At 38.6% G+C, this 27,367-nt stretch overlaps 1 protein-coding gene across 2 annotated transcripts in view; it reads right to left on the reverse strand.

Moving 5' to 3' along the window:
• Positions 1-15,089: 15,089 nt before the first annotated feature.
• Positions 15,090-27,367, reverse strand: part of CDKAL1 (CDK5 regulatory subunit associated protein 1 like 1) — a 428,476-nt gene continuing 416,198 nt past the window's right edge. For both annotated transcript variants that reach the window (XM_032181446.1, XM_032181447.1), the window contains one exon: positions 15,090-20,016. In XM_032181446.1, the coding sequence (XP_032037337.1) occupies positions 19,810-20,016 (207 nt within the window). In that variant the 3' untranslated portion in view covers positions 15,090-19,809. The remainder of the gene's footprint in view (positions 20,017-27,367) is intronic.

Consider the following 27,367-nt stretch of genomic DNA (forward strand, 5'->3'; position numbering starts at 1 on the left):
CACTCATTTACAGTTGCATAAGTGTAAAGCAGGGTGTCTTTCTGGATTTTCACACATCTGCCCACATAAAATTACCACATTAGTAATTACCTAATTGTCTAAGTCAAACTGTAGTGAACAGAGATTGCTTTTGCAATCCTGTTACTTCAGAATGCCTTAAGACAGTATAAAAGTATGAGTACCAGTAAAACGTGTTTTCCAGAAAAAAGAAACAGTTTTCCTTGCATATTCGTTGCAAGAGCTGTATCTCCTCCTCTGTTTAGTGAAACTTAATACAGGGTAAACATTTTTTGTCACAGTTCTAACTTAAATTGAAATATTGCACAGCTCTCACTTTGAGAAAAAAATAATTTTGTCAGGTTAAAGAAAAAAAAAAAAGTTTATCTGTTCTCTTTCTCAGATGCTCTTTAGGATACTAAGAAGCCTAACCTTTTACTATCACATTTCTGCCCAGTATGACTGCAGAGGATATACAAGCTCTGATTTTAAACTTGTTTACACATATTTCACAGAGAAGAAATGAAGGAGACAGAAGTAAAAAAAAATGATTTTCCATGGTCACAAAAGCTGGTCCTAGAAGCACAGCTGGGTGTCAGATCAGGACCTCTTGGCAGCCAGCCACAAAAGATGTGCAACAGAGAAAAAGCATTTCCTGTAAGGAAGCATTTGATTTTCAAAGTTGCGTGAAATGTTCACAAGAAAACCATGTAAATGCATGCTGGACTTGGAGGGGAAGAGAGGTGGTGTTCATTAGAAACTGGAAACCCTCATGTTTCACCAAAAGATTTGCTCGTCACAAGCATTGCCAGCTAGCCTGAGGTGATTTTTATGTTTTGTATCAAAACTAAGTGAAAATTAAGTCTCTAGCAGTTTCAATGTAAATGTGCTTTGAAGTTCATTTCAATGTGACACCAGTCAAGCTCCATGGATTATGAAGGATTTTAGTTCACACAGAAAGAAGGCAGTATTTTCCTGAATCTCTGCAAACAGGCTAGCATGTACAGTGGTGCTGTGGATGCTCACTCCTGCTGCCAGCATGCGTGAAAGCTGCAGACATTCCCCTCCTTTCCCAGCCCACAAGCTGTTTGCCATCACCCCATTGCCAGGATTTGCTGCCCCAAAGGCAACCCACAGGGTGCAGAGCCCTCTGCTCTGTATCAATGCAAACCCTGCACAGACATTTTATGCTGCTTTACAGAGATTTGCAAGACGGTCCTTCGAATTACAAAAAACATCTAAAAATGGAACAAATGTTCAGTGGAAACCAGCACTGTGCATTATTGGAGGTGGAAAACAATGCTTTTACATTGCAGCGGTCGTGACAGGTAAGAAGACAGATGAAGACAAGCCTTAAAGTAAAAAAAAAAAAAAAAGTAGCTTAAATTTCTGGAGAAAGGCGATGGCAAAGCAGAAAGAACAGGAGACATGGTTTAACTTAAGCATCTAGAAAGTTGGAAAGTCATTGTTGCAGGAACACTGGGGGTGGATGGGGTACATCTGTCAGATTTATGAGAGGATGGGTACAGTGATGGAGCCGTAACATAACAACAGCTGAAAGAACAACAGTAAAGCTGTAGTTGTCTGGGGTGAGAGAAAAGGATGTATTCTATAGATGGTCTGCAGAATGAATGTATGAGTCTGGGTTATAAATGGAAAGGGATGTCAAATGGAGACTAAAAGGAAAAGAGAATTCAGATTCACATCTTTCCTAATGATGAATGTGCATGGTACTCTTCACGAAAGAGTTGTAATGTGTTTTGGTAGTGAAGGGGTTGGTGTTGCTGGCCACTGGAATACAGAAGAGCTAGTGCCAAAGGAGCACTGGCTTCCATGCGCTTGAGGATAAAACTGTCCTCTGAGATGGGACTAGCAAAACAGATTAAATGAAAAAAGATGTACTGAACTTTGTCTAGAATGAGAACAGAGAGGAGGAAGTCCATGTGGAAATTGCAAGAGACATATTCAATCAGTTTATATATGAATTTAAAACTAAAATGTAAGTGGAGAGAAAGGAAACTGGATAATAGCTTGGATACACAAATTTATTCAGAAATGTTTATTTTTAAAGGGTGAGAGACTTCTATTTTTTCTTGTGACTAGACAGAACTAAATGAAAGTGAGTGCTAAGAAGGATAAAAGCAGCAAATACGGTGAAATACAAGAATAGAGACACAGTGACACATGGAGGGGCCATGAAGGAAAGCAGGTCAATAACCTTGCTATGGACAGTATGAGCTGTGGAGGAGAGCTGTGGAAGATAAGCAAACAGAGGGAGGAAGACAGCTCCACATCTGCTCACATCCCTTCATTAGAAATTTGCATAATCACATGCAAAAAAAAAAAAAAAAAAAAAAAAAAAAAAAAAAAAAAGAGCTGGCCAAGCCGGAAAGGGTCTGAAAGACTGTCAATGGTGATGCAAAAGTTTTGTTTGTATAATGCAATTGCAGTCCTACACATGTAGAGAACTCCTAATGTAAGATTACCTTAAGTTCTCTGTTTAAGGCTATCATGCCAATATTAAGCCAAGTTCTGGTGTTTTCTGGTTTAAGAAACAGGGCTTCTAGCAATTTCTCCTCCTCTGCTCCAAAGCTCCTCACCCTACGCTTATTTCAGTGTGATCCCAGCTAGAGAAAACATAAGGGAAAAAAACCAACAACTTCAGTGATTAAATAGCTTGGATGCAAAATAAAGAGGCTGCACGATATTTTACTTACCTTGTGGTTCAAAACAACAACAACAAAAAGAACAGGAGAAGGAAAGATTGAAAATGTAAAGTTTTTACCTCTTAAAAGTGTTCTCCCTCAATTAACCTGAATCCACACTAATCCTGGACAGAGTACAGGAATAGCTGACTTATCTGCACCTTGGCTCATGTTTCTTCAGCAGCCAGGGCCCCATTCCCCCAAGTTCTCCTGGTGCCTCCTCCAGCATCATGGCACCAGATGACACCTGGTTATGATCAAACTGCAACTTCTGCCATGAGGTTGAGGAACGGAGTGCCAAAGGCATCATGCTTATGTAGGACAAGAGATCTTTCTTTTGATTGCCTTGTATTTTTGCTGGGGTGTGAAACAGAAATCTGCCCATGCCTGTTCTGCTTCCTGCTGTCAGGAGGCTGCTCAATAATTTGGTTCTCTTTCTCTCAAGGAAGCTCTGCTGGCCTGCTGCTTGCTCCAGCCAGTTACCGCTGCTCAGCAATGAAGTCCGAAGTGCCACAGACTTCCAGGGGCCCCTTGGCACTGGCTCTTTTGTGTTCCAGTGGCCAGCAGCAGCTCCTTAACTCTTCAGCAGCCAACGCTCATTACCATTTTTCTGTAATTAAACAGTGCTGCTTGTTCTCCTCATTAGATTATCACAGCAAACTGATGGTTATTTGAAGGAACTGCCACGATAGGAGACAAAACACTGGCAACAGATAAAACAAAAGGATGCACACAAAGCTCTTTAATTAAACTCCATGAAGGGATATGAATTCTAGCAGAGATTTTAGTTACCCTGCTGAGCCTCTGTCTGATTAGCTACAATGCATCTGCTAGCTTTCCTAGTATCCATCTGTACCGCTAAAGAGAAATTTATTCTGGCTACACAAGATGACCTCAAAGATGTCAGTTATGGATAGCATAATAGTTTATGTATGTTGACAAAGTGCTTCAGAGCTCTTCTTGCTGTGCTGACATGAGGAACCATCCTTTTCACATATAACAATGTGCTTACCATGCACACATATATGTATGTACACACACACACAGTAATGAGGAGTTAACATGAAAGCCAAAAAGTGGTTGGAAATTTGTGAGGGAAAATTCTTTCTCTAAGTTTATAAAAAGCCTTATCACCACAATTATTTATTCTTTTGGCATTCGTTGTCTGTTCTGCCCAGCCTCCCTTCCCTTCAGCATCCAGGTGCAGGAGTTAAAGTGAAGGCTAACGGATGGGACAAAAAAAAAAAAAAGTCATGGGGTATACACTGTAAGGTATATCCATCTTAAGTCAGGCTGTTACTTTGAAATTTGATTAGTCTTTTTCTTTAATGAGAAAAGAGAAAGAGAATAAGACACAAAATCAGATCTGTCATGTAGCATTTTCAAGAGGCACTGACACAAAACCCTTTGGGGCTTTCCATTCAGGTCACAAGGGATCTGGTTAAAATCGTATCAGTCCTTAATCCACAGGTAATTGACAGCACAGCTCTCAATGACTCAGTGTGCCACAGTGCAGCAGTGCTTATTACTATTGGAGGCCTTTAATCAGTATAGTTTTAGTCACATGCACCCTGTTGGATCTACACAGCCTATTGGGACAATACAAAATTTACATGTTTGTCATAATTAATTACTTGCTGACATATTGAAAGCTGTTACCATCGAGTGTCCAATTCTGAGGAATGTATTTGATGGAATGAGGCCAGACTATATGATGTACACATACAGCCTCAAAACACTCATGAGAAACAGTTCCCTCTGCTAAATGCTCTGCAGTGCTTTCCTCATCCCTCACAGAGTCCTGAAAATGTCCCAAGTTCTGCCTAATTTATACAACCCAATCCTCAGGGTCCTCCTTGGTTGCCAATGTCCTACTGTGAAGGCTCCATTAAAACTTTTATTTATTTGTCCATAGAGGCCACTGAAGAATGTCACAAGGTATTTCCTTTTCCAAAGTAGATTTTGCTAAGCATTAATAAGGCCCTAACATTATTCTGGGTAAGTGTGTGCTCTCATATTTTGCCAGACTATTGGCAGTCTGCAGGGAGTAAGTATTCCAGGGCCTAATCCCTGACCACCATACTGGCAAGTAACTACAGTTTTGTTAAACTCATGGCTTGGCAGTATGTTACATTCATGCTTTGTAATATCAGGTGGAAATGAACATGAAGTTCAAAACACTGTGGAAAAAATAGCATACTGATTTTCCCCGTATATATCTCAGCCTCTGCTATCCCACTGAGCAAACTGAGCAAGCAGGCCAGATTTAAAAATAAATAAATAAAACAATTAAATTGTAACTAAAAATGGAGAATTCCAGCACAGTGCTGGCAGTATGATTTCTTTTTAACATTAAACAGTCATTTTACTAGTAACTCAGACAACAGTCCAACTAGAAAAACTCTCTTCAGCTTGGTCATCCCCAAGGATATCTGTCCTGAACTGTGTACAAAACAAAGCAAAACAAAACAAAGAACAACAACAAAACCAAACAGCTGAACAAGAGATTCTGACCAATAAAAACTACCACAAGTCCAGACCAATATTTTCCCCTTATGAAAATACAACTGAACAGGATCTTCATTTTTTAATAATCACATGCAATTCTTGTTACAAAACTAAAGTTGTTTTTGCAGTTGACTCAGTCTGGGTAGAAAATGCAGTCCTCAGCTGTAAACCTGGCAATACTCTGGCAACTCAAAAACTAGCAATTCAGTTTGGGTGTTCTACATAGCCTGCAACTCTACCTCATCCCCAAATGCCTGAAGTGCATTCAAAGTATTTTAATGGCAGGTTTTTAAACCTTATCTCCCTTGCAGTTTCTGCCTCCAGTTTCTCATCCTCTAAATTGCTCAATTATTGCACCTGCTGTCTTATTTGGTATAAGAGTTCAGTGTTTGAAGGAGGGACTTAGGCACAAACACTGTAAATACCTAGCAGCCAGTTGGATGACTGGCTACTTGTACTTGCTGAAATGTGCTACTGTGCAGCATCTCATCTGTTGACAGGGATCAGCATAGCACACTGAGAAATGCTATGAAGGCAAGCAGAAGTTTCTGCTGCTGATAGCTAATTCTTTTAATCTCAAAATGTTATAAGCTAAGTGGTACTTCTCCAGGTCACAGCGACCTTCTCTTCAGTATGAACTATGAGCATAATTTTCTCACATCAGGCAGTTTGAGGAAAATGAATCTGCCTCTTTATCTGTTTTCAGTGTTCTACAACCATCACATAGAAATAAGCCACTAAATGTACATATCCCACAAACATGCTTGTAAACTGGAACAGCTGAAGCACTTGATAAAAGCATCTGATGACTTATGCATAAGTAATGTAAGTAACACACTTTCCATTATAAGCTTTAAAATTGAGCCATATGGCTGAAACAGATAATGGTGTAGACGACGTATAGAACCAGGTCAGACTGGTGGCCCAGGCCTTCCTCTCAGACAAATCTCTTAGTGCTGCTGAGTTTTATGAAATCCCGTGAGCTGTGAAGGACATGAATTGTCCCTGGGACCTGAGATTCTGTGGGATGCTGTGAACAAGCTAAATACATTAGATTTTGCAAACTCTGAAAAGTGGCATTGCAGTGTATTAGCCCAAGAGGATTTTCCAGGAGGAGGTTTGAGTGTTGCAGTGCAATAGGGTCAGAAGAAAGGGTTGACCCCGTTGTCCTGTTACATTACATATCTTTGCAAGAAGGCAAAATCAGTTCTGAAATTATATGATACGGTTAGTTTCTTCCAGTTAAAGCACTTCAGGTCTGAGTACTTTAGCTAGGTGAAAGACTGTCTGAAAAAGCACTTTTGGGAGGCTTGTTCAGTAAAGTGTTTTTCCATGTCTTTCTGAAGAAGAGTTCCTAGTATTTCTCAAAAGTTGGCATGGAAGTCCCCAGGTACATTGATACATTCAGTATGTACAGCTACAAGAGCTATGGAAGGTTTTTGCTACAGAAATTTGAGTACCTGAGGCAACAACGGCTTTCTAGTTTGGAAACTAAGCAGACACTTTTGTCTGTGTTTACTCCTAAGGGAAAGTAATGTGACCATCATAAGCCTGGGAGTTACATCAATTTTAAAAGATATTGCTTTGAATTAACAGAAAACTAAGTAGGAAAATTCTTCCTTCTGGAAATCCAGTTCTCAGCTGCTTATTTATGTGTTGATATTCATTCTTTCCAAGTAAACAAGGCAATAAGCTCTTCTTATGAGCCAAGTGAATCAACATTAGTTGAATCAAAATCATTTTCTTACATAATTGTTTTTTCCCTACCTCCAAGCCCTTACAACAGGCCAAAAAAAAAACACCTTCGAAAAATAAATAAGTTAATAAATAAATAAATAAATAAATAATGGGCTGCAGTGACCTTATGTATTAAAACATCAGGATTGTTTAAATAATGGGAGAGAACGATTTCTTCTTAAAAATAAATAAATAAATAAATAAAATATGGTTGTGTATGTCTTAGAAATAATCCTTTATTGCATTGTATACAAGCAAAGAAAAAATATGAAAGCATGCTCTGATTGTATGGTGGGCAAAATAAATATGAAATCAGTAGATGTATCAAAAATACATATTTATAAATAATTAACATTTCCAAAAAATTGCCAATGCATGTTGTCCTGGTTCTGCCTCAGCACTACATGACAGCAGTCAATGTAGAATCCCTTGTGTCAAATACATCCAACTTCAGAATAAGAGGGAAGTAGGCCCTTAAGTCACTTTGCTACATCAGAATTAAATAAGTCCACTCTACCTTGCCTTCAGGAGAGTCTCATTCCTACACTGACCTCCAGCAGCAACTGCTGTCTATAGAATCTCACGTTAAATGCAGACATTGACAATTTACAAAAACTTATCCAACTGTATTTTAAGTAGATGCCAAGCAACTGACACAATGAAGTCAGTAAGCGGTTTTTCATTGTCTGCAATGTAAAAGTCAATAATGGCCCTAGGTATTTGTAAAGTGTCGTTCATTGTGGACACAGATGAAGGGGGACCTCACACTGTACAAGATGCAGGAAAATAAAAGAGAGGTCCTCCTCCTTCTAAGGTGCATGAAACAGTCCTTCCGAAACTTTATGAGATTAAATGGTTTCTTAAGATGCCAAATGTTTATCACGTTTCTGCTCCAATTCCACAACAGCTAACTATGAAGGATACAACACAGTGGAAGCTGTGTGTGTAATTCAAGAGCAGCACAAGGCTCTTTATTTTCTATGTGTGGTCAGAACAGCAGGCAGTGGTATAACATATATCAGGAAGAGTTTTTCTTTTTCTTTGTTTTATTAGGAATATGACTAATTTGGGAGTTTGCCAGAACTCCACAATCACTGATCCTCTATGAAGAACAGTTTGAATCTAATGCATTAACAATGCCAGTGACAGTCAAAGCAAAGATCACAAGCTCACTGGCCCTGTTGTGCTTATATCTGAGGCAACTCTTGTTTTTAAAAGGGAAATAAAAATCCCCACCTTTATAGCACTGAGAATTAAAGATTTATACGCCACTCCACAGGCTACCTTCAGCCCCATGTTAGGCCCAAAACCCTCTCAGACTCCTGAAGAGCTGTGAAGTCTGCTGTGAAGCCTCCATGGCCCAGCTTCACAGGGTCCCACCCAGCCTCACTTGCAAGGCACGTGCGTGGTGGCACGCATGGGTACACAACCATGTTTCTGTACAATTTGCTGAAGTAAATGATAGAAGGACTATGGCAGCATTAGGCTTTTAGGCCGGCCATGGGGGGAAAAATGATACCTTGTCTGGCATGCAGCCTACTGGTAGAAAGTGAACTCCTTGACATATTTTCAACTAGCAGAGTAAGTTTACACAAGCTCAGTGCTTTGTGTTTCTACTGCACCACCAAAACATGGCCAGAGAGTAGACAAATCTTATCTACTGACTCCTTATCTTCAAAATCTTCTACATGTATTTGATCCAAGATCTTTAAGCACCTACCTCACTGCGTGCAACCCTGGCCTCCCAGGACGGGTGGTATTTACACACCACAGAAACAATGGGACCATTTGTCTTTCAAGCAGGCCTGGGCACAGGGCAGATGGCACTCTTGCTCACTAGCTCCAGTGGTGGCATGTATTTCAAGATGACAGGCTTTTAGAGTCTTAGAACAAGATACAGGATCACTTCTCTAACCTCATTTTCCTTTCCCTAAACTCATGCAAGCCTTCTCAAGCCATTGACTACAGAATGAAAAGGAGAAAGACAAAAATATACCAGAACACACACACAGGCATTGTATATACTCACGCAGACAAACTCTTAAATAATTGCAAGATAATCCATGGGAAAGACTTACAAAAATGTGGAATTAGAAAGAGCAAGATGCCCAGAATGCTTCATCAAGAGCACTTATGATAAGCTTATTTTTTTTTCAGGTCTTTCACAATTTAGATATATAGTCACTTGCTTTCTACATACTCTGGGAACAGTGAACAGAAGGCCAAGCTAAGGCCATTTCTATTCTCACACATTTCCATTAGCTCTCACTAAATGTCATTGTTTTCCTAAATTGCTCCCAGAAACCTAATTTGCATTTAATATCAATCCAGCACAAGTACAGTGTTTCTTCCTTTATACTAATTGCTTTTTTAAAGATGTTTTCATCAAATGCGTGATAGAAACTTTTGGAATGTACCCCTTGAAATGTCCTGCTGAGTTTTTGCTAACATTTGGTAACAAATCTCACGAGAGCCTTTAATGGAAGTTAACATTTTTTGCATGTGTCATCCTGCAAGTCTTCAAAGCAGAAGTTTATAACAAAGTCTTACTGTGACTTTAAAGCTCCAAGTCCTTTTCTAGATATCTGCTTTATGTTTGCTGACATTGCTGAGTGCCCAGAATTTGGCTGGCTCTGACCAGATCCAAGCACAAAGGCAAACTGAAATGACGCAGAACTTACTTTTTCCTCCTTTGTACTTCCTTAACAAATAGAAATTTAGCAGCATGTGCATAAGGAAAGTAATGAACAAAAGAAAAGAATCCCCAAAACCACAACCAACCAGAACCACCCACTCACATGCCAGTTGTTTTCTAAAGTGATTTCTACAGCTAACAGAAGAGACAGATTGGGAGTCCTGAAACATGAAGTCTGTTCTACCCACATAAACAACACTTCCTGGGAGGCAGCAGCACATGGTGCTTCAAGCCTGTTTCTGGAAAATAAATAAATAAATAAGCAAACAAATAAATAAATGAAGGAAAAAGTCTTATTCTGTATGTACCCCTAGAGATCAAACAGCAGTTTCTAGCCTAGGAGAGAGGACAGAGTGACAGTAACTTTACATGGCCCTTTATTATACACCCTGATCCCAAGCTGATCAGAGCAGATCATTGAAGCACTGTGAAACCCAATAATTCAGCAACATGTTGCCTGCACTGTGGGCTCTGAGCTTAGCCCTGCAGTTCCTGAGCATACCTTATCTCTGAAGTTGTGTCGAGGTCTCTGAACAACTTTAAGGCTCTACCCTGGAGTGCTTGCACAACATTACCCTGTTTCCAGTCACATATTTATGTGGCCACAGCATGCTACTGCAACTCTGTAATTGAAGTCAAGTGGTAGAGCAAGGACCTTTCCAAAGTCATACCAGCAAGAGGCAGTTCAGCTTTAAGCCTCATGCAATCTTAGTCTTTGGCCCCAAATGTGGTTCTCCTGCAGCTCAAGCCAACATAAATCAGCCCTTTCTTTGCAACAGCACATACGCAACAGCACAGCAAGCCAGTTTGGCAACCTGAACCAGCTCAAAATGAATCCCATCAAAGAACTGTTCCTCTCAGATGAGCTACCTGAACTTCTCTCCAGGCAGTGGCCCAGCATTACATTGCTGGTGCAAGCAAGAGCTGTAGATAAAAGGAGGCAGGACAGAAAGGCAGCAGCCTCAGCTTAAAGCAGTTTGATTCTGGTTTCTGGCAAATTAGTTTCAGCCTATAGAAACTATTGTGACTGAAAACTTGTTTTCCTAAGAGGACTAGATGAGCTGCAGCTATTGTATTTTGAAATGAAAATGTCTAGTCTGCCAAGAACTGGGGGGAAAAATAAGAATTAAAAATAATAAAATAAAATTAAAAAAAAAAAAGTGAGCAAAAGGCTAATTGGCATCTTTATACATATAGCTCTTACTTTAAGATCATACTGCATGATAGGATGAGGTTGCTTATTTAAAACTTAACTTTTCCTCAGGTCTTTGTCTTATTTAAAGCTTACCCCATATTGACAACTACCAGATAAGGAAAGAACCACCTATAACATTAACTTTTCGATAAGGACAGAACTTTTGCTTTACAACTAACTCTGAAATGCCTAAGAAAAGAGGAGAAAAGTTTTATGCTCATCTGTTGCCATCACACCAGCTTGCTTGTACTGCCTGAAATATGAATAGCATGTCTAGATAACTGAACTCTGGCAATTAGAAAATCAATGTAGTTAGTACGCTGTCATTTTTCTTTTTCTTTAAGCAAGGAGACCTTGTCAATTCTACCTGTCAATTGAGTTTGGACCAGATTGCTGAACATATCAAGGAAACAAAGTAAAATATGTTCCCTCTGTGGATATTTTCTCCCAAAGGAGCAGACTTTCATCTCCTCCTTTCCTTGCTCACAAGCACACCATGCAGGACCACAGTGCAAGCCTGTCCACAGGACCAGACTTTACTACTTTACTTTACCAGACTTTTACCAGACTTTACTACTACTTTACTACTGAGACTATTCCAGGGTTTTTGCTCAAGATACTGCTGTGAATGGGAATCACTAGAATTGCAGTTTTATGGATTTCCTGGCAGATAAGATAGTATTTATGAGTATCCTCAGCTTTTTCTTACATTTGTACCAATATGAAGTATAACTGGCAGTTACCCAATTTCATTATTCTGAGTTAGATGAGTCAATAAGTGTGGAAAAAGGAATGAAATGGGCAGCTACTCAACACACACACACAAAAAAAAAACAAAAACAGATATTCAGAGGCCAAGAAAGTATTCATATGCTGATGACTCAATTTTTATAGCGGTGCATGCAACAAGAACAGGAAATATACTATTGAACCCTCTTATGACAACAACGTTGATGTGGAAGGGTAAAATACTGTTTTCACTGCTGCAACTTATAAAGCTGTAACTTTAGTCCTGGATTTCTGCAGAATACAATCACAAGAGGTTCCAAACTTATTAAAGCATACAAGGAGCATGCAGGGCTTCTGTAGGATACAGAATAAGTAAATGTCTTTCAAAGACTGTGTTAAGAAATGTACCTGACAGAAGGCTGACATTGGAAACTCTGTTGCCCTTTGACATACTGTGCATCTAAGTTTCATTCACCTCTACAGTGGTGGACTGCTCCTAGAGAGGGCAAGATAGGAGCTCCTCAATCCTCCTATAATGGCATAAAAACTTAAGTTTGATAGTGATTTTAATTCTCATTTTAAACCTGATAATCCAAATGCACATTTTTTTTGTTGTTGTTGGAATACAGCTGATAGCTGTCCTAAAATAAACTTTCTGAACTCAAAAATACAATTCATTACAACCTTTCATGAATATTTGCACAAGATACCCACTTCTTTACAAAGATCAGGAACTTCCTCTTACCTGCTGCTTGATGCTTGTCTTCTTGCATAGCAGAAGTTCCATGGAGGAGGCTCCTTGATGGGAGAGCAATGTATAATTCGATTGTTCCACAATGGCAATCGATTCTGGTTTTACCCACAGAAGCATGCTGTGGCTAGGCTATGTGAAATTATTTATGTCTGATTTTAACACATTGCAATAAATCAGTAGAAACTGAAAATTTAGCAGTGAATTTAGATTATTTCCACAATTTTCCATATGCAATCCTGGTAAATCTGTAGATAGAGACAGTAAATACTGCAATTTGACTGCCAGTTATGCTTCATTTTCTTGTAGGATGACACTTAGCAGTGGTCCACTAAATACTTCTGGTTTAGGTTCAAATCAATATAACAATGAATCCCTTCTGCCTACAAGTAAGGTATCAGTTGATTCAGGATCACAGGGCATGCAAGAAAACAGACACAAGCTTGATCATAAAAACAAAAGCATAAGTGAATGATTTAGTTCAGTACTATTTCAGAATCAGTTAAAGTTGAAAGGTTGTGGGAATGCAAACATATGCTTAGAGGGAAAAAAAGCAACAACAAATGAACCCAGACAAGGAGGTGTCTCTTTTTAGAGCTGGATGGGGAGGAGATAGGGAAGTACAGGAGGCTCAAATGTGTACCAAGTAATTTATTTCTCACAGAGCCAAAGCTGCTAACTGTTGTTAGGCTCTGTTTCATCCTTCTGCATCATTCAGACCGCCCTTTCTGCTTACTAGACAATCCAAGTAAGACAGAAGCAAACTAAGGCTGCTGCAGCATAACCAAGCTCTCATCTGCCTTTTTATTTCCTTAATACTACTGTAATACTTGGAGATTAAGATGTCCTTTGAGTGGGAACATCCTTCTCTATGTTATTGATTATCTGTGTGGTTGATTCAGTAACTTGCTCACTTGTTTCATTCTGCTGTTTCCTACTTAGACTCTGCAGACCATGTCACACATAGCCCTCTATAATCTCTTGTATAGAGATCTTGTGGTTAATGATTATTAGATGTTGGCTTTTATGGCTCATAAAGCCATTAGTGGATATCAAATTTAATACATTCAATGGGCATCAATGATGTATTTTATCTCTTGCTTTGAATTACTAAATTTCTGGAGTTTGCTGTATTAAAAATAACATCGCACAACAGAAGAGGCCTTTTAATTCTGCTTATTAGCAAATGGGAGTTTCTAACATTGCCCAAAGGCTACAGCAACCTGGCACTGCACAGCTAAAGGAGAGACACTGCAGCACAATAACTTCCAAGCACTGAGCAAATCCGCTCTACAGGAGAAGTAGCATTTTTGTTTTCAGGGAAGCAGACAGTACTTAGACTAGTACTTCCTTTCTGAAGATGCATCTTCCATAAAGCAAAATGAGGTGCTGGTAGCTTGGGTGAAGCAGCTTCTGCTGGAAAAAAGGATAAGAGAGAATGCAAGCTCACAGGGAAGGAATGGAATGGAGGTACTCAAAGAAGAAACAAATCGTCTAAACTTGCGTCATTAAATAGTATGTATTATTTACCGAATGCCATTGGATTGAGGAAGTTTCTTTGCAGGTCACAGTTTACTCATTTTCCCTAACCTGGAATAAGAAATGCTATAAGATTAGCAGATGTGTGACAAAACAGGGCAATATGTGGCAACCAGTCAAAGTACCCTCCTCCGCAAAATTGTGCACACCTGATCACTCCTAGAGTCCAGACAAAGGGGACTGCTTTTCTCCAGCTGTGATACTGGTGTGAAGTAGCTAGTGTAGTGAAATGAACTGCTCTAACGCACCACAGTAACCCCAGGAGTTACGAGCAGTTGGGAAGGGTGTCTGTGCAGCAAAGCATTCCAAGCACCATAAAACAGTTTTCCCCTTTACAGTATACTGTAATGAGATCTTAACTATGCAAAGTTAAATTTCCCATGATGTCAGGATTTCATCACATTAATTTCTTTCAGACCCCCAACTCACACAATGTGCCAAACAATTATGGTCCCTTTTGTTGTGTGTTTTATCGTCCCCAAGCTTCTCCTGTAATCTGTAACCCATTGCCAACTAACCATTTGTACACTCGTCCCCACAAACACCACCCAGGAAGGGAGTAGACACAGCATTTTATGCTCAGTTGAGCACAACTAGCCTGTTCTCACACTCAACAACAGATGGGACATTTAAAGCACACAAGTTGTAGGCATCAGTCTGAATCACACCCTGGTCACCAGCATGGAATTTCATTCTATTACCTACAACCAGCATTCAGCAAACCATCCAAAGCAGATTGTACTCCATAAAATGTCACATTAACACTGCTTTTCAAGAATGCTATCTGTTATCATTACTAAATAGTTCACACACACAAAAAAAAAAAAAAAAAGTTTGCCAAGAAGATGCTAAAATATTAGCCTTTCTCAATTTGTGGGAACTAATTCACATCCCCCGCCTCTCCCTGCTCAGTGAAATAAATGCTAAATCACAACCAACAGAAAGCAGATTTTTCCTCTTGATCTGGTTAGGTCTTGCCAGAGGAATCTTCATCTCAGAACCTTGGAATGGAGAGTAAGTATTCAGAAAACAGAAGAAAAGGGTGCAAAAAAGAGCACTAGCATGACTGTATGCAATATTTAGTTCCATTCTGTACTGCTAATGCATTTCTTTGGTGATGCTACTACTAAATAGTACCCTCTTGATCTTAAACATAGCACGTCCAGAGCCTTTTTTTTTTTTTTTTAATATTTAATTTTGCCCCTCCCTCCCCCCCCCATCTTCCTTGCCCTCTTCTCTCCTTTCCTATTCAACGTTAGCTCTTTGCACACAGGGGGATTCTGATACCCTTAATTAGCATTTTAATAATGAAGACTGCATGAAAAAGTTCATCTGCAAATACAAGACAAAGCCATATAAAGAGGTGCATGATGATGCACTGGCTCCTTGTTTTTGGGGACTGCACGAACCTGCACATCTCTGTCTACATTACTGTTGTACTTCATTCTGCCCTCAATCATGTATTTTAGTCACTCTGGATTTTTCTAGTGTTACATACAAAATGCAGTTTACTCTGAGGTAATGCAAGAGAGATCAACTAATCATTACAGGTACAGAAAGAGAAGGATGCATAAGACAGATGCTACGATCTGTTTTAGGTGATGATGTAGCTCCCACACTGTTACACAAGAATACCTCATGCTCTTTGATCATCACAACACCTCCACCACTGGAACACGTATCCTCACCTTCCTATTTCTTACCTAAATTTCCTAACAGGACCACATGGAAAGTTAAGCACATTATCTAAATGTTCTTTTAGCATCTGACATTGATAAAGGAAATTTGAATGAGCAGAGTGTTTAAGGGAGCGGAGAGAAGTCTGTGCACAGATGGTGAAAAGACCTACAAGAGGGTGTGGAACAGAGGAACAAAGAGATCTGAGGATCTTTTCTGCCATCAGCTTGATTAGCTTTTTGACTGGAGCACAGGCACTTTCATGACTTTTCAAACACCCGACTTGTCACAACACAGCACAATGAAATAGACCTACAACATAAATGATCCAAACCCAAAACAGCTTCCTAAGTGGGAGTTAACAGACAGTATACCAGCAGGTGCAGGGACATGATTATTTGTTATGACTTTTTTTTTTCTGGTACTATTCTTCTTTAAATAGGACTATTCATAATTCTTCTCCTTCCAATAGCTACTGAAGCATCTTTATTTATTTTAAACAAACAAACAAAAAGATTCACTTTAATATTAAGTATAAGCCTGCATGAATGAAATATGCAACTAAAAGACATTTAATGATACTTGCACAAAAGCTTTCAAGCAATTATTTTAACATTAATTATCTAGTTATTATCTAGTGGATGAACTCTGCCTCTGAACAAGTCAAATGGTGTTTTGCAGCCAGTCCTCAACTCTGTGGGCTGTCTCCTGGTTCAAACCTGCTTTGCAGCTTTCACACTAATATTTTTCATTTGCACCCTAGCTTTACAAAGGCTTTACAGCTTCCCATTTTTTCCCCTCCGTTTTTGATTTCTAAATGCTCTTTGTTTCTATCTATACAATAAAACAAAGTACATTCAAAATAAAACGTGGGATATAAGTAATATGTGAAAATAAAACTCAGAAATGTTGCAAGCCATTTTTCCAGCAAAAGTACTGCATGTTCAAGAATATATAAATACAGAATTTAATAAACCTCACACAGACAGGCACACGCCTATTTGCTCCTTCAGATTTTCAGAGTTCTTCTTTTATATTTGTCTTAGTCCCTGAAGTTACTTGCATCTTGCAGTTAAAGAAGATAGACTTGTTATTAACACACAAATGTTCATAGACATAACATCTTTACAGATATCCTCTGTGAGCAGATCAAGCCACTCTCCATATGTATTTAAATGTAGAGGAAGGCTGGAGTTTTTGAGTTGTCAGATCTGTGCCTGGGTATGAGGGGCTCTATTTTCACTCTTTGAGCAGCAAGAGATTAGCAGCTTGAAATCACTTTGACAGTTTCAGTTACTCTCTTGCATACCGCAGGGAGTTTTAATTCCAACCTGTGAAATTGTAATTGCTTCTCAAGAAGAGCGGACGGATTCTGGGTAATGGCCGCAGCCAAGCTCCATGTCAGAGTTGCCAGTTGCTGCCACCTCAAATATTACTTGCTGTTATTCAAAAATCATTCCAGCTTTCCATATGGGAAGTTGAACTGGGGAGCGAAACTAAATTAACAGAAGCTGTCAGATGTTCAGAGATGTGCAGGCAGTGATGTGACAGGGGTGGATGAACTCTCCTCAAAAGGTACCTTCTCCTTCCTCTTTCTTGCTTTATAGAACAAGCTTTATGTAAAACACATTTTATTTCACGCTCCTGTACTAAGCAAGTATACTATTAACTGAAAACTACAATGCAAAGTTTAAATGACAAATCTTAATGCACTTAATGTTTTTGCTAAAGATGTCTTTGCTGTCCAAGTCTTGTGGTTTGCAAGAGTCCTCACTGAAAACAGCCAAAGGGAACTCAGTGCTATGAGACAGAAAGAGAAATAATAGTCGAGGCTTCCTTAGTACCAAAAGGAAATCTACTCTGCTAAAAAACAGAACAAATGGCAACAAAAAAGGGCGTTGAATGTAGATTGCTTATTAGCCAGACACTCTCTCTAGTGACAAATATGTTTACGTATCTGGTAGAGCAAGATCAATTGACTGTTGAGAAAACTCTCCTGCAATATAGTCACTAATTTGGAGTGTAGTAGATTTCTCACCCACCCTTATGGCTTGTAAGGAGAGAATACAGGGTAGAAGTAGGGCTCAAACATAACACTGATGTAAAAATTAAAAACGCCACCTGGCATGGCACTTAGAAGCATTCAGGGAGCCAAATGGGAGCAAAAATCATAGATCAAATGGGTCCAGGTCAACATGTTCCATAAAGGAGATACAGCCACTTTGTTTTACACTCCCTAAGGTTTCCCGGTGGGCTTCAATGGTAACTTCAACCACAGCACAGTTTGGGTTTTGCCTGAAGGTTCAGATGAGCTGTCTGATCAGAACCAACTTGTTCAGCTCAGTGGCTTTGAACATTTCAGGTGTAAACATATACAAAGAAATGAAAAACACTCTACTGCTCTACAATACAAAGTGTCAACAAGCCCTCTCAAAATTAAAAGGAAGGTAATAAAACACTTGATAAACAGTACTTCCTACTTATCAGAGGAAAGCTCAGTTTAAAAATATATTGCATCTGTGGACAATGTCATTTACAGACAAAGTCTTCTTCACCCTCTCCTATTCATTGCATTGTTTCTAAGAAAATACACCAGTTCCATTAAAGCCAGTTACACACAGAATCTAAATCACAAGCTTTGTAAATCTCTGTAACAGCTGATGCAATGAATCTGTAATTGCTACAATTAGATAAGCTAGAGTGGCTGACAGCAAGAGTGCTAAAGGCATAGCACATATCTGCATACTTTATTCCCATCAAATGCAAAAAATTGGCTCAGTTATAATGATTTTGTCAACTCATTATTTTCCTGAGAATCTTGTGATACATGGCACTTTCCTGCAAATTTCAGCACCTGGAGTCAAGTGGTTTTTTTTAATAGAATTTCAGATTTGTTAAAAATGTAAATTATTGATCGTTACATATTCCTGGTTGTAGGGAAAAATCTGGAGAGACAGAAGCAAAACAAGAGCACAGTTTTTGTTATTGCTGTTGTTTGCTTTTTCTTAAATCTCAAAATTTTTGAGTTTTGGCTCATGACCTTCAGTGGTTGCAATAAGAAATATAATATTCAAGTCAATGCACACCTAATTTCCTGAGGATGATCTTATTTGTTGATATAATTTACAGACTGTACTGGGAGCATCATGGTGGAACTTCTTGATTAATTTGCCTGTAACTGTGATAAATCCTCAACGTAAAAAGTACAAAGCATTCTTCCTAGCGGATTATTCATCTGCACTGTAGAGCCATGTTTGGAGCCCAGCTCAGTCTGTGCTAGATACTACATAAACATACTAAAAAAAGACAGCTCCTGTTTTTTAGGATTTAAAACAGACTTTGCAAGTGGAAGTTTGGAGGAAGATCCACAAAGGTGACAAGACAAGAACAAATAAATGATGACATGTATTAATGTCACTAATTAGAAATTTGGAGTGTGCAAAGCGTAGCCTCCCCACCATCAGAGCTGTATTGTCTTACAGTATGATCCAATATACAGCTAATATGAGATTCACATTTGGTGAATCTGAGCATTATACTAAGTCTATGGAGACTGTATTAAATCCATCCTTTAGAACTCTACCGCTAGAATCCCATCTTCCCATTCAATAATAAAAATAACTTTAAAACTATTTGTATGTAAAAAAATAATTCTTGTTGTATTAACAAAGCTTAGTAACTCACTCTGAAGTTGACAGAGGTAAGATGGCAGGCCAAAAATTCTTTCAGACATGACAGCAAAATCAATAGCAACAAATGACAAACTTTAATGGCCCAGCAGTGTTTGATTCTAATGTAAAAAGGCACACATCAAACCATCACACTGCATTAAGCAAAATCTTTAAGAAAGTTATAAATGTTCTACCCATAAAAGATTACCAACAATACTCAATGAAAAGATTTCTTATAAGCTTCAGGAGTTTCCTGTATAAAATTTTACCTGCCAGAGCAGTAATAAACCTGCCAGAGCAGTAATAAATAGAGTAAGCAATGCAAACATTGCATTGTTTTAGAAAAAATAGAAGAGGAGGAAAGATGCAACAAACTGTTCTGCCACACCAAGTTCTCAAACTTTGGCAGGTACATCTCCGTAGAGCTTATTAGTATTCTCTCCTATGAATAACAGGAAAGGCATGAGTCCAAATAGCACGAGTACAAATTATTGCCCAATTTATATCTTTTTTTTTTTTTAAAGAGAGAGACATGTGTTGGTAAAAGTGTTTCTTTTGAAGATTTTAAACAGCAATTTTATGTTTTCCTAAAAGCCTCATTCAGTTCACAGTTCTGTTTTCATCCCTCCATAGTAAAGCATGACAAGAACTGCCAGTAAAGCCAGGCTGACAGACAGTATCTTCAGTCCACTTCCTTCTTGTTGCCATGGGAGCTGCAAAGGCATCCAGGGGCTGAAGGACGTTTTCACTGGGATCTCAGCAGAAGGATGTCCTTTCCAGTTTGTGCCATTCTGTGGTGCGTGCCTGAACTCCTGTGAAGAAATGCATGTATTAAGATGAAACCATGCTACGTATTTCTGATTGTATATGTCAAATACAGATAAAATCTCCCCTTTGCATTGAGGTTCAAAATGCCATCCCCTTTCAAGGCAAACAATTCAACTTGCACTGCATGAGCATTAGGTCGTCTGTTTTTATACAGAATTCTTACCAATGCCATACAAAGTCAATCTTTCTAACAAAATTAACTGCCAAATCAATGAAGCCATTACCAACAGAAACAAATCTCCAGTACTCAATGTCATCAAAGAGAGCTGTTCAAGGATTATTTTTTGTTTGTTTTGCTGCTAACTCACTACTCTCCCACGTTTGGTCTCTTCAAAAGAAATTTCTAACTAGTGATAAAGGGGACCACAACACAACAATCCTTTGCACAGCAGGGCTCTTCAGAAGTCAATCATCATCTCCTGGTGTGCCAGCTCAGTGGTGCTTGAAAATCCTCCCACAGGGCTTTTCCTTTCCCCTGACCCTCAGGAGGCAGCTGTGCTAAAACACTCACCTTCTCATTCAGCGTATTGCATCCGAGTTCCCTGCTGTGCCTGCCATTACCATTCTCAACCTGACTGCAAGTACTTAGATCCTCCAGAACGTGAGGACTTTTAACTGCAGCACAAGTTAGAGCCACTATTTCAGTTTAAAATCCAAGTGGAAAGAATAAACTCTTCTCTCTTGCAACCTTGTTCAGTTCAGCACACTAGCCATGTAGATACTCAAAAATGAAAGCGTTTCTTAAAAATGTAATCTGATGACATTTGCAAGAAGCGTATGTAGAAAAGAAAGTAAAAGGTGTAATTAAAGAAAGGTGGGATGATCTTGCAACATTTCGTTCTTCCTCCCTCTATTTCAATAATCTCATAGGAATTCAACTGAACTCAGCCTGCTTTTTAATTGCCTTGATTTTTTTCCAGGTACAAAAGGATTTTGATGAATCCATTTATTTTTCCTTCATATTTGGTAGAAAATAAGCAAGGCACCCAAAAAGTACCTATCTGGATAATGTTGTATTTCCAAGCAGCTGAAAAAGAGTCACGTGAAAGCCCAGACCAGATGCTTGACTCCCTTTTTGACTGAACATATTTCTGGACAAACTCAAAGAAATATCAAAGCTCCAAGACATATGCCTGCCCATGGAAGTGGGAGAGCAGAATTCAAACTGTATGCAACTGTGTCCCGTTCTCCATTTCAGGAATTATTATAGTAATTGTAGAAAAATACTAATGATTACTATTGGTTAGGTAAGCAAGCATCAAAGGGGCAAGTGACAGGCTGATGTAAGTGCTGTTCTAACATCTGAGGTACTTCTGATTTAGGTCACAACTCACACAGATGGAAGGTTCCTGAATAGATGACCTATAGAAGGAGTGTGGCTTCTTATATGTACTGCACCCAGAAGATTATCAAATATGATGAATAATGGCTTAGCAATTACATACTCAAATTCCCTCAGGACCCACAGATGCATTTCACCAGGTCCCATGGACTTGTTCACCTTCGGGTTCCTCAGATGGTCTTGAACCTGATCTTCTCCTACAGTGGGTGGTTCTTCATTCTCCCAGTCCCTGCCTTCTGGGGCTTGAGTCAATTTGGCTAATTACAGCCAGACTCCAAACTCCTGATTGAATATTTCTAAACAGTTTGATAATCAGTAATGTCTTGAACATTTATTTGTACAAAACTAGATACTGTCTGCCACAAAACAGATAAAATCACCAATATCTCGATACTCTGTAACTTCCTCCTCCATGCTCCTCTTCATGCTCAGCCTGATTTCCTGCATACCCATCTCTGTAAGACCAGGGATAGGCAGGAGAACATCCCAAACACAAGCTACAACTTGTAACAAGTTTTGAAGGACTTGACTTTTCCTCTTATATTTATTTGTTTTACCAACAGTTAAAAATATTTGTGTTTCATGTATATGTTCATGTGCTTATGCAGTATTGATTGCATGGGCACTTCATTTTTGTTTTGCAGTTTTTCTGATTTCCAATGTAAAACCAAATAGTTTCATCTTGTTAGAATTATTTTGATGAGGAATAGCTTACACTGCTCTTGTTTTCTGTTATATTGCTCTTATAAACCTCTATCGCATTAGGCAATGTACATATATTACACAGTACTGCGTTGTGCTACTAGGACAGAATGATGAAAGAGATTTTAGCAAGGTTTACGAAGTTCCTGTGGTGGCGGACCCTACTATCCTCACTGCCCATTGTCCCCAGTGCTACTTCATGAGAGTAACGCAGTGTATAAAGTTGTGAGCACTGTTTTCTTCCTTACTTTACCATATTTGTTGTAAATTGGATGATCATACTGGCACACTAAACCTATATCTTTTTTAAAAAAGCTTTCTTTCTGTATACGAGAGTGTCTCTAACAGTATTTTACCTATATTGAAACTTAACTGGGCAGGAGGTACGGTTCTCACAGTTTTACTATGCCTTTGTTTTCCTTCCTTCTACCTTGCATTTTGAACTCTGATGCATTTATTTCTACTGGCAGTCACATTTTCTAAAATGTTTGCACAAAATTCTTGGATTTGCACAGTGTCTCGGATCCTGTAAGAGACTGTCACACAGTTTAAACCAGAAGTTTTTATTTCAATAGATGCATATTACGGTTTTTACATGAAATGTTACTCCTATTACATTGCTAACCTGAATTCTTTACTAATTCTATAATGGATTAAGATATTTTACATGGACAAAAATATCGCAGTTTGCAAACTGAAGTGACCCTTTTCTTTAAGATGTACTTCACAGTTTATCACTTAAAACACTACTGCATTTCTATTTGATATTGTGCATCTCATCAGACGATCCTATCAAAAATGTTTGTGTTTTTTTTTTCAGTGGAAGTAACAAATATTTTTGTCTAATCCTTATGTCCCAAGAACTAATTTCTAGTTTGCCCCAATACTCTGTCTTGCAAAACTGAAAATACCACTCCCTTTCTTGAAAATTTCTGTCCTCATCATTGCAGAAGATGCGCTGTGAAAAGGTTACATCTGGTTCCCTATAGCTGAAAGGCTCCTTTAGAAAATGTCAGTCTTTTGTCCACCCTGCAATTTGTACAACAGCTTTTAAAACCATGATAATCTCTCAGAGACGCCTGCAGGTAGATGCCTTTTCCCAAGAGTCTGTTCTGCAGCTCTGTATGACACAGCACAGAACTCTCAATGGAAAGAAAAAGACCTGGGCTAAACTGAACTGAGAGTGCAATTCTTGTACTCTCTCAAGCCTGAGCGAAGGGCTGGAGTGGCCCTTACAGACTGCAGTCTGCAAAACACTGAACTGCCTGTCTAGACTATAATCTGTTCTTACTAGCATACAACTATCACGTTACCAGGTGTGCTAGTGGAAAACACTGCATATACATTTTTGTTTGGGCAAAAAGCCCTTTTGTAGGCTCCATTTGAGGAAGTGGTTTTCAGGTAAAGCATACAGTACATGCTGTAGTATATGTTGCATGCATAGAAAAGGAAGTGAGAGTATGGTGTTATGTAAACCAAAACTAAAACCCTGTATTCTAGGATAGACGAGACAAATTACAGTAGCTTCTCTGGACTGTTATATCACCTTCAGTGTTTGCAGTACTGAAGCACTAGATTGTCCCATAATTGTTTTTTTTTTTTTTTTTTTTTTTTTTTTTTTTTTTTTTTTTCGCTAAAACTCTCCATCTACTGTGCCTTGAAGAATTACTCAAGACACCTGCAGAACATCTTTCATAAAAACAACTTCATGAGAGCTCTGTTACGCATCACTGATGTAAAAAAGCTTGGGTGGAGGCACAGATCTCATTTGTTGAACTGGCAGTTACTCTGGTTCACTCCCTCTGCGCTCTGACTTTATCAAAGCATTAATTCTGTAAGGCCCTTATTTGTATCTCTAGGTGAAATGTTTGTATTGTATTTGCTTTTCAAAGACTCCTCAAGGTATTTCTGCATTATTCTGAACTGATAATGCTGCTAATATTTATCACACAGAATCAGTAGTAAGAGCAACAATTTCTTTACCTGAGCTCACAAACACTTCTGTAGCTGCAAGACTTGGGAAGATTAGCATAATGATTCAGTGCAGTGGAATTTAGAACTAAATCCAAAGACTCTTTTTTATCTGAAAAATACTTGGAGAAAATATTAAAGAAGCTTCCAGAAATATTTATTCATACTAATTTAATCCTTGCTCAGCCATAAACTCTTGGGTAGACTTGTTCTTAATAAATAACACTTCTCTCACTAGAAAGGACCACAATGAAGGAGAAGGTACTCTAAGATTTAAACCTCCATACTGTTAATCAAAATGGGGGGAAGAGAAGTAATTATCAAACTGAAATGCAAAGATGACACTTTGAGCTAAGCATCTTGTATTTTCATGGAGGGAGCCTTTCATCTTGTTTTGGCAGCCACTAAGTAAACACAAGACTTTGCTAATAAAGTATAATATAAATTATTAAACCATGTAGTGCATGATCAAATGCATTTCAGATTATTTTTTGAATAATTCTGCCTTGACAACTGCCAGGAGTTATATATTTTGTGTAGTCTTGCACAGACCCATTGATTGGTGTCTTTCTGAAGCTCCAGTCCCAGACTTAAACTGCTGTGCTTGAAAGAAATATATAATCACGTCAAAACCTAAGATTTGGCATCTGTCGATCACAGCCTAGCTTTTTGTAGGATCTCACTTTATGTTAGTCAACAAAGACATGATAGCAACTCTTTAGCTCTGAGCTGTTTTAATAGATTCAAAATATTTCTTACATGCAAATTTGTTTTATGGCTCAGGGGCACTGTTAGAGCTTGAAGTGTTAGCTAACTGCTGTGAAAAACTACTTGACTAAGCATATCTCAAGATAAATTAGACTTCTGAATCTTTTAGCCCAACCAAATACATCTTACACACTTACACCACTGGGTTTAAAAACATGGACTTGTATATAATCATGCATAACAAGTGTGTGCGACAAATTAGAAGAAAACATGTTAAAATATGCATTACATATCCTACTGTGCCAGTTGAAACTCTGGGCTATTACACTTTGGAGGCATTTTTCAGATTTAAAAAACAAACAGATACTGCAGGTCACACAGATTACACACTGGAAAAATATGTAAGTTGAATTTTATTGAATAGGTCCGGAAGACATGGTTAGTTCTGTAGGTATTAAGAGAGTTCCTTTGATTTATTACTTACTAAATTCTAGAAGCCTCTTTCTGCAACTGTGGAGCATTGATCTCAAAGCAGAAAATAAATGGCAGACAGCATATTTTTTTTCTAATGGAATTACATGATAATTCTGATAAGAAACATCCCTGCCACCATGTATCCCAATAAATGCACAGCACTATGTTGTTAGAGAAAATGCCATCTACAAGCACGCTTGCATCTGATGTTATCATCTGATATAACATTCCTAGGAGCTCACTGATTCCAAAATACACGTGGAATTTACATGTTAATTTTAAGAAATAGGAAACCTTGACAAAATAATTAAAGAAACCAGTCACTTTTGCAAATGTAACTTCATATTGTTTCTTATTTTTGTGTGCATATATATGTGTGTGTGAGTGCAAACATGGCAAATGATCATGTGCTTTAATATATTATGGAGAGAATAGAACTGAACTAAAGGATAAATACAGATTTAATATTAATTTCTCAGTAAATATTTGGGGTTTTAGTGATAATTAGGATTCTTCATCTGATATCCCCAAATCATTATCTCTGAAGTTATAGCAGGATAATAAATTGATCACAGCATTAAATAGCTGTCACTAGTCACTAAAACTGTTTTACAGTCTGCCATAGGATGCCAGAATAATTCTGACTGCATCTAGTCCATCTTCCTGCTCAAAGAAGGGTCAGGTATGGCCCAGTCAGCTCAGGGCTTTAACCAGTTGGGCCTTGAAATCCTTCAAGGACAGAGACTAAATTACATCTCTGGGCTGTTGTTTTTCCCATGAAGACAGTCTAGCAGTTGAACATTTCTCATTATATCCAGTTTGAACCTCTTATTTCATCTTATGCCCGTCACCACTGTGAAGCATGTGTTTCTGTCCTCTCAGTAATCTTCCCACAGGCACTGGGAGACTTCTGCCAAGTTCTCCTGAAGACACCCCTTCTCCAGTCTTGAACAAGTCTTGTCCATCAGCCTCTCCTCACAAGCCAAGCACTCTAGCCCCTGACCATCCTGACAACCTCACACTGAACTCATTTCAGTTATCAATCCAATATTTACATCAAGATGGCCCTATTGAATCAGGTCAACAAAACTCCTTAGCCGCTGAACCATGGTCAAATACAAGCTTAAAATACCTGCCTGGATGCGTTCCTGTGTGACCTGATGTACGTATTCCTGCTCCAGCAGGGGGATTGGACTAGATGATATTCCAAGGTCCCTTCCAACCCCTAACATTCTGTCATTCTGTGTAATACATTTAATAATGGGAGGATATGCAGAGACTGACTTGAAGCTCATCTTCGTTACATCTGACAGTTTGTTCCAGGTTTGTCATTCCCTACGGTGATCAACTTTAACTATGGCCCTTCCCTGGCCTGCATAGCAAGTCAGCAAAATCTTGTTTCTTACCCAGTAATACTTCCATGATCTGTCTGGCTCCTTTGGTCAGCACAGTAGAAATACCTTTCCCATTTCTCAACTTGATCAACACTACTATCTCCTATCTGCCCTGTTTTCTTTCTACTTCTCCCCACTTCCCTCCTGCATTATCTGACCATATAGGCCCTCCTAATAAAAATAAATAAATAAATAAACAGAAACGTCAATAGGAATAGAAATTTGGAATGATATCCTGTATAATGATTTTCTGTCCATGTCACACAGACACACCTCTAGAACATCCTCCTCCTACATTAACAATTAATTCAAACTTTAACATTCCCACATTCCCATGTAAGAGTCTAACAGAAATCAACTCTTCCTTTATAAGTTACTGCACTTGAACTCACCATTACTGTAAGGCTGCGCTGGTACTTTCCCTTGGCAGACATCTCTTTGCTCTCTTCTGTGTTCTTACCTAAGGGTAAGGTTCTGAGGTTCTTACCCTTAGAATCACAGAATCATAAAATATCCTGAGTGGGAAGGGACCCACAAGGATCACTGAGTCCAACTCCTACTTCTTTTTCATCAACAGTCTTTAAGGATTAGTAGTCCCTCAATGAACCCTCAAAACTCAAAATGTAGTTAAAAGCTAGAGAGAAGGCTATGTAGCTGGGGTTTATTAAATGATTTTCTTTGTGATGTACACTTTGAGGAAGAAGGAAACAACTAAAAAGATCAACTAACAAAAGAAACAAAAAG

The sequence above is a fragment of the Aythya fuligula genome, chromosome 2 (genome assembly GCF_009819795.1).
Source record: "Aythya fuligula isolate bAytFul2 chromosome 2, bAytFul2.pri, whole genome shotgun sequence".
Taxonomy (NCBI): domain Eukaryota; kingdom Metazoa; phylum Chordata; class Aves; order Anseriformes; family Anatidae; genus Aythya; species Aythya fuligula.